General features: G+C 43.0%; 1 protein-coding gene across 1 annotated transcript; it reads right to left on the reverse strand.

The window, feature by feature from the left end:
• Positions 1 to 1,620: 1,620 nt before the first annotated feature.
• Positions 1,621 to 12,406, reverse strand: LOC115310054 (monocarboxylate transporter 2-like). Its single transcript, XM_040216730.1, has 4 exons — positions 12,166 to 12,406; positions 11,572 to 11,715; positions 5,580 to 6,425; positions 1,621 to 1,820 (listed from the first exon to the last, which is right to left on the reverse strand). Exons 1-4 carry the CDS (start codon positions 12,404 to 12,406, stop codon positions 1,621 to 1,623), a joined length of 1,431 nt encoding a protein of 476 aa, XP_040072664.1.
• Between the last annotated feature and the right edge of the window lie 727 nt (positions 12,407 to 13,133).

The raw sequence follows: 13,133 nt of genomic DNA on the forward strand, positions 1-13,133 counted from the left end.
CAAAAACCTATTCTAACTTATTTAAATGTCCTGAATGAATTAAATAAATATTGTAGTAGTTTAAGACACGTTTCCTGGAGGAAGAAAAAGCAACGTTGCTACCGAACTATTTTCTCGACGGCGCAATGCGTTTGTGGGTGGAGCTAAAAGATTGTTCTTAGGTTGCATCCGACTGTAGAGGTAGCTTTCTGTAACCAAGTTATGGCTGAAGCTGTATGTGAATTCCTCATTAGAATCTTCAGCCGGGAAGGGTATCCGGAGGTGATTGCTTCTGATCATGGCCCACAATTTGAATCCCAAATGTTCCAGGAGTTCCTGAAGTCCAGCGGGATTTCCCACCGTCGGTCTGCGATATACCATCCACAAGCAAATGGTCAGGTTGAGCGCTTCAACCGAGTGCTTAAGCAGTACGTCCAAACTATCCGGCAGGAACAAGGCAACGTTCGTGCAGGCCTTGAGGAGTTTCTGGGTGTCTACCGAAGCACACCACATGCAGCGACGAAGCCCTCCCCCGCTGAGCTCATACACGGACGTAAAATGCGGACCCGTAGGGACATCGTGGGCTTCCCAAGTTTTGACAAGCCCGTTCACATCGAGATGCAGCAACTCCGCCAACGCATTGCTGATTACCAGAAGCACAGCAAGCAATAAACAGATGATAGGCGGAGAGCCAAACCATTTACAGCGGAAGTAGGAGATTATTCACGGGTAAAGATCCCTACACACCGACCGAAGGGCACCCCATCATTTGGCCTCCCTGAAAGAATTCATGAAGCGGTGCGGCCAAGCACCTTCGTCACGTCAGGAGGAGGATGCTGGAATTCGTCGAGGTTGCCTCGAACACGCATTCCAGCAAGACACGAAGTACAAGTGGACTAGGCAAATCCAGAAGCTGGAGGAGATACACAGCTGCCGCTTCCAGCTCCACGAAAGTACACGAGGAATAAGAAACCTCCAGACAGGTTCTCCCCCTGTTGAACTCTGATTCGAGGGGGGATTGTGTTGTGTCTGCAAGCGGATCCTGGTTTCAAGTGGACGAGGACAAAGACGAGGGAATACGAACGGAGCTCGTGATGGAGCGGTTGGTTTTCCCGTCCTGTCTTACCTAGGAGCTCGTATTAAAACACAAAGATCACTATTTCCGAACTGATAAGGGCAGTGTTGCTATATGTATCACAGTCTGTTGGATACGATTTGCAATACCTCTTATTGATTGTATTACGCTTGCATGCGAAAGTAAAAATAAAAACACCCAAATATACACTATATGTTGAGCGGTAGGTCGCGTTGCATTTTGGGGGTTTAACTTGTCAAACAATCAAGGGATATCTGGCAGGTCCCAGCGATGGAGTGACGGTGAATGTGGAACACATATAATTTATAGTAGCTACAACTAATCTCGGTTACACGATGCCTTCTTTGTAAATATCTTCAGTCAGCTTGCGAGCACTTCGGCTAGGGTTCAAAACCACCAGCAGGAGATATCTATGCGGGTGCTTCCTCTTCGGCGCCACCGAGACGACTGCGTCGGTTGCCTGATATGTGCCAATATCTTTGTATTTTCGTTAAATGACAAAGCGTAAATACCTTACAAAATAGCACAATGTTCCCAACATTCGACTATTTTCGCGTGAGAGCTGTATTTGGGGTTTTGGAATCCCGAGCCTTTTTTTTCTGTGTATTCCCGTTTGGCTTCCAGACAGTCATGAACCTTCTTTCAACACAGACAACACCGAGGAAAAGGACAGAAACAAGCAGATGAAGTCCTCCGAGAAGTCTGAACAGGCCGTCGTAACTTCCTTGCGTGTCTCGAAAGAACCCTGCAAAAGAGGCGAAATCAACATGTGAAAAACATTCGCGTGCTCCGAATAAATAAATTTGAGACCATTAAGGGTTTATGTGGGGCTTTTTGTGACATTTTTATTGCTAAACACATTTTCATCGTCTTTAATTTGTGTATTATATTCTTTTTGATCAGAAACTAGGGTGGTACTGCGAGGCAAATTGTTCATTTTGACGGTTGTGAGCACATGTGGAAAGGTATGGTGCAGTGCAGTGAGAACAACCTCAATTTTTTACTTATCTTTTCTGTAGTGACAGCTGCTTTAAAGAGGTTGTTTTTTCGAAAATGTTATAATTACTGTCTGAGTCAATAAGTTTTACATAAAGATTTTGTTTTAAACTTAGGTATAATATGCTCTGGATGCAATGTTGACGAAAAAAATAAACAACAAACGTGTAACTTTTGTAAACGCGGGGATATTTACGTCCGAATAAGAGTCTATAAATTGTCGAGTAGATAAGGCCGCGCAGAAATAAAATGGGTCGTTAGTTAAATGCCAGTAATGATTCATTACATCTGTATTTAGTGTGAGAAGTATGTTTTTGTACTCCCTATGCTTACAACAACATTCCAAGAATTCCGCTAAGGTCATCAGCACCTTGTTTTTAGTGTGTATCAGTGTTGCGGAATGGGCACCCCCATTCCATTCCAATTCCATTCCGGGGAATTAGAGTTTGCGATAATTCAATTGCTTTCAACTCCTAGGAATGGAGACACTGGGCCCATTCCCACTCCTGGAATGGCTGATCGTTCCATTTCATTCCTCTAGTTCCTAAACGTAAAAATTGGCTCTCGACAGCTACATTGTGTTGCAGGCATAAGCACAATAAAGCTGACATTATCAAACGCATAGACAATTGCAACAAAATACAAAATGCCTAAAAAAACTCTGATTTTACTAAGCGGAGCGCTGGTGGCACGAATTGTTTGTTTACATTGTACTGCAAACATCGAGAAAGCCCCTTGATATGTCGAAGCTTGCTTAAAAGATCGGTCTTTCGACCACGTGGCTCGCAACAAACATAAAAACGTATATCCACTATTTTTTTTGCAACTTTTTTTTTGCATTTGTCTTCTAGGACATACGCGGCCAGGGTGTTTGTTTGATAAGACCATAAAAATATCCAGTTCGTGCGTGGCGCAAAAATAAGCTATATTAAGTACAGTATTCTTCAAATACCTGCACAGCAATACGGCCGGAAGCGACTCCATGCACAGTGGCAGGAACACATCCTTTTACAAAGTGCAACCTCTACGGCGCAGCACAAGACAGCGTCATGAAACAGTCTTTCTGCAGATCTAGTCAGTTTGGTCACTTGACAAGAGCGGTGACGGCAGTCTGCTTCACCTTACAATGGACCGCCACAGACAGCACGAGAGCCATCGAAACAAATCCCGTGCCTTCCGAGTGTCGCGTGACCCGGGGGCGCAGCAACGCGCCGTGCGTGTCGTCCCCCTCACGGTGCTGGACTGCCGGGGGTGATACGTAGCGTCCGCAGCGGTCCATCACAAGGTGAAACAAAGTAGGCAGAGTTATAAAGTGGAAGGAAATGAGCGGGAATCCGCTAGCTTGCCTGTAACCCAAACCGACTTGAATGTAAAACACATAACACAGAAAACAAGCATCGGAGCTAAGGCCAAGTAAAAGACGGACTTGCACGTAAAAATTAATAATAAAACAAGTGTCCGAGCAAAAAGCAAGAGGAGAAGAAAGAAGTGAATCTTGCTTTGTTTTATTGCTGAAGCAAACCCAGAGTTCACACTTCAAAGGAGTGCGCGCGAATGAACGTGGAAGGCAGCAGGTTTAGCCGCCTGCTAAACAACGCTCCTCGAACTGTACGAACACTATAACTGATCATTTTTCGGCGGCGCACGAGTCAACGAGTTATCAGAGCTCTGCGAGTTATGAGTCGTCCCCCGCTCTCAGATCTCAGTCTGTGCGCGCGTGTATTCTCCATGCCTTCGTTTCTTTTGCTTGGTTTCTTGTTTCTTTCGCTCTCGTGTAACGCCAGTAAAGCCCGTCGCCTGCGCGGAAGGCGCCACCGCCACCCCCCCCCCCCTCCCTCCTCCCTTGCACTTTGCTTTGACACTTCTTTTTAGTATTGCATTTGTTTGCGGATAAGTATGTTAGAGCTCCACTCGGGTTAGCTGTTTCCCGCCCGCTCATTTTATTTTTGAGCAACTGGCCCGCTGACTGGCTCAAATTCGCTGAGCGTAAAAAAAAAGAGACAAACAGAAGAACCGGGCACATTTCATTCCCATTTCATTCCGGGCAAAAGGCATCTAATTCCATTCCCATTCCATTCCCCTCAACGCTTCCGCCGTTCCATTCCCATTCCATTCTAGGGTCGCGAAAATTCGGAATGATTCCGGAATCATTCCAACTCCGGAGTGGCAACTCCGCAACACTGGTGTGTATAGGCGTGTTGCTGTAACACCTTGAAGTCGCAATCACACATATATGAAACAAACAGTTTGTTTGCATCATACATATCTAGAATTGGAATATGTCTGATGAGTGTTTGATTATCAAGAATGAAAGAGGACTGTTACGAAAGGAAGAAACACGACGAGACATTGCCTGTAGAACGTTTTATGAGATGTATTACCAGCTTGACTGTGGCATTAGGTTGTTAGCTCTGGTATGATCCGATTTAAAATTTTAAGAGTGTAATCGCTCTTGTGTATGTTGCATTAAGGTCCACTGACTTTCACTGTGGCAGAGTGCGTTTTCGTGCTTGACGTGATTGTTTATGCAGATAGCTAACATTTTTACGGTTTTCAATGTTATCCATAAGCCGTCAGAAGGAAGCGTCATAAATCAAAAAAGATTTTCTTGACTTTTTTTTTTTTAATATCACTATACACCACCTAGACGACAAGGCTTTTATATTAATTAATCGCTAGTGGATCGTAGACCTGCCCCAAGCGGCAAATTAGCACTGAAGTTCGTCCATTCACCAGAGTAAGTCGCAAAGCGGCAAATGCGTTGGTTTTGGCGTCGCCACTTATACAAACGTTCCTTCGAAAGGGACCAAGCGAAAGATGAAGGGTCGGAAAGCTGAACAAATATCTATGGAAGTGACCCCTAGTTTTTTCTGCTGCCACCAACTATTAAATAAAGGATCGCATATACAAAATATAGATGTAATACGCACAGTCAGTCTTACAACCGGGTGCATTTCAACGAATCCAAAATTATGCAAACAAAATGACTGCCAAACAATATTAAACTAGATTAATAAGAGATATTCACATTAGGATCTTTGGGTCCCTCGAGCAGCTTGGGGTATCGCAAAGAGCATGCAAAGGCCTTCAACGCTTACTCGATGAGGCATCCCAGGCTGCTCGGTGATCCCAAAACATCGGGATCCCCGAGCAGAGAATCCCCAAGCTTGTTCAGTCCAGTTTCTTTGAAAAATACTTGCCTTTTTGCGCTGTTTTTATTCGAGGCGTTTGGACTTCGTAGTCTAAAACTCTCTCTTGTGTATGCTTGAATCGACTATCATTCAAGCCAACAAACTATAGAGCATTAACTGTATCTTAGGGACCCATGTGCAGAAAAATGCAACCCTTGTTTGAAATTAACTGCAGTGGTATACGCCAATGGCTAGATTATAAAAATCATACCATTTATTTGTTCGCAATTTCGAAAAGAAGGAAACAAAGCATAAACCTTTGTATCAAGACACGTCCGGCTTTGGCCAGAGTTAAAACACAGTCTAGATCTACTTACCTATTATCGACGGACTGCCGAAACTCAGAGGCACCGAGATCAATCCTGACAACCCGAAGCATGTCGATATCCACTGGACACCGATGTAGTCTGCCATGAGGACGCTCTTCATAGATTGGAGGCATCCGAAAGGAAGGTATGCGCACAAGACCACAATAATGACGTGTAGGTGAATTTTTGCATGCGGCATCAACATCATTGAACATCCCCATAGCGAAAAGCTTGCCATTGTCAGGGTAGACCGTCGAACGCACCCTCGGTCCGCTATAAGGGGTGGAAATAGCCGCCCGATGAGCTCACTAAAAGACCCGTAGATGACCAAAGACTCTGCGTCCTCAATAGAGAAGCCTTTATCTGCCACATAGTCAGCGAGAGTGGAAATATATGCAGACCCCGTGAAGTCCGCCACCACTGTCACAGCAAGAACAATGTAAGCCATGGGATTAAGAAATGCCTTCATTGTAGAAGAAAGATCCCTGGTTTGATTTGTAGCAAGGGTCGTTGAAGATTTATCGAGTTGTTTTACATTAACCAATATATCCTTTGCTTGGACTGAATGTTCCTGATTTGTATTTTGTGTGCGTTCTTCGCTTGTCTTCAAGCTCATCCAGGGTGGCTCCTTGACAAACAGACCGATTGCCGAGACGTGCATCGTAAGGCCTCCGTAGATGAGAAGCATTCCACGGAAACCGTATTCTTGAGTTAAGTAAGCGAGAAACTTAGGAAAAACCAGTCCACCACATGAATATCCGGCATACTTGAGCCCCGATGCCAGGCCTCTGTACTTCTCAAAATACATCGCCAGGAGGATGCTCAACGTCATCGTGGTAACACCAATTCCGAGACCTAAAACACACACAAAAAAAACTTAAAATGGTGGAAATGGTACAGGTTCACAACATAGTCTGACACTGAATGTTTATTTGTTGTTGTGCTAAATGCGTTTTCAGGCATTAGTTTAATACCAATTGATATGAAGAGGGCTGTGTGTTGGCGGTCGTTAATGAAACAGAGCACTCCCGGTAGTCTCCTATCTCAACGCCATCTTTTTATTCTATCTCGTCATCGTCGTCTTCTACTCAAGCTCATAACAGCACAGGCTTCGAGAAAAACTGGTGCAAGTGCATAACGTTTACAAGTCCTTAATTGCGCGAGCTCCTATACTCGTGGAAAATTTGGCTCGTTAGCTATATCTCGCCAACAACAACTTAGGTGCACAATTATTCTTCGATTTTTATATAACAAATTTGGCATTATAGATGAAAACTCGGGTGCATACTCTATTTCAATAAATGCTTGCCCGAAAACGTCGTTGTGTTTTTTTTTTTTTTTAAATAACCTGCTCCTATCTATGAAAACATACAACGATGAGCTGGTATGGGTGAGAAAAACTAAAGTTTTGGGCAATCCTACATTACCTTTAGCGTCACCAAACATGCTCTTGTCTGTGCTCTGTTTCGCTTTAAGCGCAAGCTTGGCAGAAGCTGCAAGACAGCTCCTTGCTTTAAGCGTCCATGCCAAGCACGTAAGCTCGTGAAATGAAAGCACAGTTCAGAACCCCATGCTCGCTCTTCTAGCTCCGGCCTCGCTTTCGCTTAAAGTGAAACAGAGCCCAGGTAAACTACGTGTTTGGTATACCTCCCATACGACGAGAAATCACCTATACTAAAGAAAAAAACTTTCTAAGACGTAATTTGATTTTGATAGTGATTTGGGTATGATCACTTCCAAGTGCACAAGCGTTCACACTTGTTTTCGTAAGAGTAAGTAAACGCTGGTGATTGGGACGACAGAACAACCTATCAAAAACATCATCATAACTTGAGCCTTTTTTGCTGTGGCCCGTAGTACCTTATTTTCACTAGAATGACAGACAACCAACCGACACCGTCAAGCCTCATGCACATGCAGAATGCACGCAAATGTAAACTTGCCACGCTTGAAATCACTTCGCTCACTCTACGAGCACCGAGGAAATGCAAGACTCAAAAAGAAGGACGCTTAATTACCCCAGAACCCGGCGTCACCGTGCTCAGCGATGCTGGAAACTTTATTCCATTCGAAATTGCGTGTCTACGTCTGCTCCATGACTGCGGTCGGCCTCGTCTACCGGCTGTCGCGGGTGGCTCTGGATACGGTCTTCAAACCGAAAATGAGTTTTTGTGAGCATGCGCGTTTTCTTTATGACGGAGTGAGACAAACGCCTTCATTAAGCATGACTTCTACACATTTTAAAACCTCGTGTCATTGTCAACTGTCGTGCCTACGGCGCCTGGTATGCTCGCTTTCCATGGACGGGCTATGACGATTCGCTCTTGAAGAGCGAACCGGCATAGCAACTCTAAATCTCACCTATTCGACACGCATTCGGTGGATGCCACCATTTAAATATGATTAGTACAAACGCTTCGCCTCGGCCACGCCAAGGCAACGCGGTTGCTTGATCCATATTCACATAACGGACTTCATCAAGTGAGTTTACTGGTGCGGATGAAAATCACGTGATGCATTTTGCGGCAAAGTTTGGAAAACATAGTAGAAATGGAAGTTCACAGGAAAAGCATCCTATCATTGGCCGAGATAGTGAAGGGACGTTTTTCGGCAATTACGTGGCAACTGCGTTGCCACGTAAATGCCATTCAACGCCGTTGTTTGTCCAACATTTACATGACGGCGCCCGTTAATTTAGCTTTTTAATCATAACGAAAACTCCTCGAGAGTGTGGTAAGGGTTGAAAACTTAGTAAAAAAGAACATAGGAAATGGATCGCCCCATTGTCTGAGAGGCTGAGGGAACATTTCGTGGCCAAGACTACTTCCGTTATACTTCGGTCCACATGTTGAGAAACAGACGGCACCTCCTGCTCAATATCATGTCATGTTGCCAAAGGTACACTGACGTTCATGCTGCACGTGCTCGGTGCTTGCTGGTGTAGGTGGCTTCTGTTTGTCGCTGCAGCGGGACTCGGTCATTACAAATAATGGTAGAAACAGCACTTCGTTGAGCAAGATCGCCACGACTCCAAGAAGGGGATGCGTCGTCCATGGTTCGCAGGTGCTTCAGTAAGTTTTTGCGTCAAGAATTGCAGCAATATTTGTGAAATATATCATTTCATGCAAATAATTTAGGGGTGAATGGTATTTTGGGTACAATGAAATTTGGTATGTTTATTTCACCTTTGGCACAGTTAACCACGAGTGGTTTCTAAGTAAGCTCCGTGTATGGCGAGTTTCTCCTGCAGACACCAGCTCGTTTCAGTCTTATCTTACCAAACGTAAAAGCAGTTCGAATATTATCAATAGTGTTGTATGATGCTTACCTTCCTCTTCTGGACAGCCGCAGGGGTGTAACTTGTGATTAATATTGCTGCATCTATTTTTAATGGTATTGTGTTGTGCGCTAATCTTTCTCAACCGCTAATATTTCCTGATGATTTGAAGCTTTCTTTGAAAGTCCGGTAACTCGCTGACTGTGCACTTTGGCAAGACGACGTGTCACGCGTGCGTGAGTGGTGTTCGTCAAATTATTTTTTGAGCAATCCTGATGAAACTAAAGCGTCGTCAAAATGTAAAAGATGGGGCACGATTTTAAATGACTACGTTCTTGGTTTCTTATATTACGTTTGCTTGTAGTTTGTCAGCTAGGTATTTTTTTAGATAGTAATTACACTTTAATACCCTTTTTCTTATAGCGTTGCTTCAGCTGCAAGATTGGTGGGCACGATTCGCCTTGTGACCCAGTAATTCAAGCTTGAACCCATTGTGTATTAGTCGCTTATTTTGTAGATTGATACATTCTCGCGTCATGTTTGGCAAGTGTTGTGTTAATTTATTTGTCATAAATTGATGAGTCGTAATTCAAAAATAAAGAATATAAAAATGTGTTTGAATTAGTTACCACAGTTATATCGGGAGATGGTGTGTGTATGACTATACTTAAATACTTGATACTCTCAGCTTACTGATGTTATCAAGTCATAGAATTAAGGTATATAATTGAATGTTGCATAGAATGAGTGCCCATCGATATAACCGTAGTCGTAACAAATACTTGTTTGATAAAAAATAATATTAATTATTATTAATTATTAATTAACTAAGCTTCAACTGGAGCTGTAGCTAATTCTGATTAAGTTCACATTTTTTTATGTTTTACATTTTTCTTTCGTCTTTTGTGATATATATTTTCATATCTTTGCAACCTCGGTTTAGTCACACAAGCCCATGAAGGCTTTGACGAACCTGCGTTGTTTTGTGGATATGCTCCTCCATCACAAATAAATTATGAATTATGAATTATGCATTATTATCATTGTTAATATTATTATTAGTGGTGTTACTTTTATTTTGTTTTTGCTTTTGTCGTTAAGAGGCAAACATTACTTACACTGTACTTTCGGTGAGATGGTAATGAATGTCTTGTTAGAGATCTCGATTTGTTGTAGAATGGAGTTATGAAATACCCTAACTTGATCATTCTACAAAACCTGGGGTCCTCAGAACACGCGTAAAGTGAGCTAGGTTCACGCTATTTGTGTGCGTGACGTCACGCGACAGCGTGCGGTCACATGATGTTAAAATAAAAATTGGCGGTGTTTTTTTTCTTTTTGTTTTTAGTCGTGAGGCTTAAATGCATTGCGCAGACCGTGAATATAGAAGCGCTGTTATGTATAAAATATCTTATCAATCAGACCGCACCCATTTCGCCTATTTACCGTATCCCTGGTTAGGCAGTTTCATTAATCAACATATTCGATAAAAGTATAGTTTTTAAACGAGATTGTATCAGTCGATAAGCCACAATATTGGAAAACACAGTGAGGGTCCAGGCGAGCTGGTTTAAGTTTATCATTGTTTTTAAACACTTGAGACTGGGTATTAAACATAACGTCAAATATCCCAAAGAAGAAGCGACAGGGAAAGTCAGTCAGACGACGTCAAGAAACAGCAACACAAAATATTCCAATTAATTTCTTATAGTTTTTACGAATTTCCCAACCATGAATGTACGCTCTTATGAAACGCCATGAACTTTGCAGGGTCACTCTACTTTCGAAGAGAGCACACACTAGTGAGAACCTGCAACGCAGCCGCAAATGGCCTTCCTGCCCATGCTCACCGACCCGATAAGGAACCCCCAAAAAAAACAAATTCGAGCACTGCTGCACTATATAACATTTACAAAATAAAAAAAGCATATACACACAATCAAGAACCAAAATAATTACCAGTACAGGAACATCATGGTTCTGTTAGAAAGGTACATGAATGCCTGGTTTATACAGTCGCCTACAGATTTAATTCTAATTGCTTCACTTACAACTCGTTTGACAGGTTTGACCTCTTTGTGTACTACTTCTGTCTCCAACCACTATGCCGTGCAGTTGTTGCATTACTCAATATATGTTAGTATCTCATAATGGGCCGCTTTGATTTGAAGTAGAACACGAAGAGGTCTGTGATCTCAAGTACTATGCGAAGGGGCCACGTGAGGTAATGTTACGTCATGATGCTTCATAATCGAGTTCTATGAGGGCACTGCGCCAAGTGACATTGTGTTGACATGCGACACCGACAAGTCACGTGAAAGTGTGACATAAGGATGTCACGCGATGTCATAGAGCTTTATCGTATGATAACGTGACGGTAAACCGGGATTCGTGACGTGCCTTTCGGACGTAACAATATCACCGACATCGGGATTTCACATGATGTCATAACGTTAATTGACAGCCTGATGTCACGTTACACCGCCACGTCGCGTGACGTCCAAAAATTCGGTCCCGTGAAATCATGATGTCACTTGACATCATGAACTCCCTTACCTTTAAGGTCATGATTTCAAGTGTCATCCGTTGACCCTTCACGACATCTGACATTGTGCACAGTCAAAATTTATTTTCTTTGGGTTTCCTATTTCTGGTTTTTAGAGCCAATTTAAACTAGTCAAGATTGCAGGAAATATGTTTTCTGAACTCAAAATGGATAATCACCATGAATCCCTCCGAGTGTCACTGTCATCCAAGCCATGTTCGGCACAAAGGCGGATGCTACGATTCCGGCCCAGGACAACAGACCTCCGAGGAGAAATATCGTGAACAGGGATAACCGCCGCTGAAGAGTTGCCAAAGCCAAACCTAATGAAAATATCAAATATGAGGTCAACTGAGGGACTCTTGTTTAGTGAGGTTATTTTTAAAAATACCTACACATTGGCGATTTTATGAAGCAATCGTTAAAACTTTGGTTCATAAAAAAACCACATTAACCCGTGCCTTATCTAAATCTAACCTAAAACAATATCATATGTAATTCTAGATTTTTAAATTTTTCTGCACTTTCTTAAAAAAATATTGAATGCTTACGGTGTATAATAAGTTTTTTAATAAAGAAATATAGGGTTACGTTATTTTGAATCAAACCTGATAAATAATGAAATGCATTCTGAACTTCGAAGTTACGCAGCGAACAAATATTTAATAAAAAAAAATAGCATGGTAGCTGGCAGCTGTGCAGCAGGCTCCGGGATCATTATTTTGTATTTAGTAGCTAGATAAGTGGTCTGTGTGAGTCTCCTTTCTACGTACCGGACAACTGGGCGAGCACGGTGATGACGCTTCTGGGCCAAGAAGCGCTTTCCCGGTTGACGTCGAATTCTTCAATAAAACCCACATAGAAAAATGTGGAGTTGGACATCGTGACCGTGACAAGAAAGGCCGCCAAGAATCCCAGTGCGGCGATGTGCCAGCACGAATCGACTCCAGGTTCGTTTTTCTTTGTGATCTCTGCTTTTCCTGGAGCACTCGTGGGCAGAGCTGCGGGGCACATTATTATTCCTGCGTACAAAGCAATAAAACGAGAGAAAATACGAAATATAATTATGCGTCAAAGAAAAATAAACAAGTTCACGAGTTGCAGAGCTTCTAATTTGTCAGAATTATGTCGCGTTGAATCGAATATTTTCAAAAATCTTCGCTTGGAGCAACTGAGCGTCTATCATTATGGAGCTCCTTGGACATAGAGAGTAGTGGAATGGCTTCGATTTCGATTGCCCCGTTAACGAAGTATTACATTTCAGCTCTGCATAAAAATGAAGTCGCCGCTCGCTGGCAATACACTCATTTATCTTCTCAAGAGCGCCCATTGAAACAGGAACCTCCAGCGGCCGTAAGGACCCGCCTAGACTTAGCGGAGAGTGGGAGTATGGCATGCTGCGTCCCATCCGTTTATGGCGACCTGGCTACCACTCCAGAGTGCAGAATGATCCTCTCGGCTCACGTATAATTTAAGAACCCCATTGTGGAGAAACTAGCACCGAATGTCAGGTCTAGTATACTTCTTGTATGTGCCTTTGTAGTCGCGTTTATACTCCCGCGTACTTTGGTACGACGGGAGCCCAAAGAACCTTCCCCTGCATTATTTTTTTCTTATTTGTAGTCAAAATCTACAGTACAAAAATATACCGAAAGTGACATATACGAAAATGCAATCACTGCATTTGCTCATTGCGGAATGCCGTGAAGTGAGGTTGGCAAATCGAAACCGAAACTGTGGC

Source organism: Ixodes scapularis, unplaced genomic scaffold (genome assembly GCF_016920785.2).
Source record: "Ixodes scapularis isolate PalLabHiFi unplaced genomic scaffold, ASM1692078v2 ptg001568l_1__unscaffolded, whole genome shotgun sequence".
NCBI lineage: Eukaryota > Metazoa > Arthropoda > Arachnida > Ixodida > Ixodidae > Ixodes > Ixodes scapularis.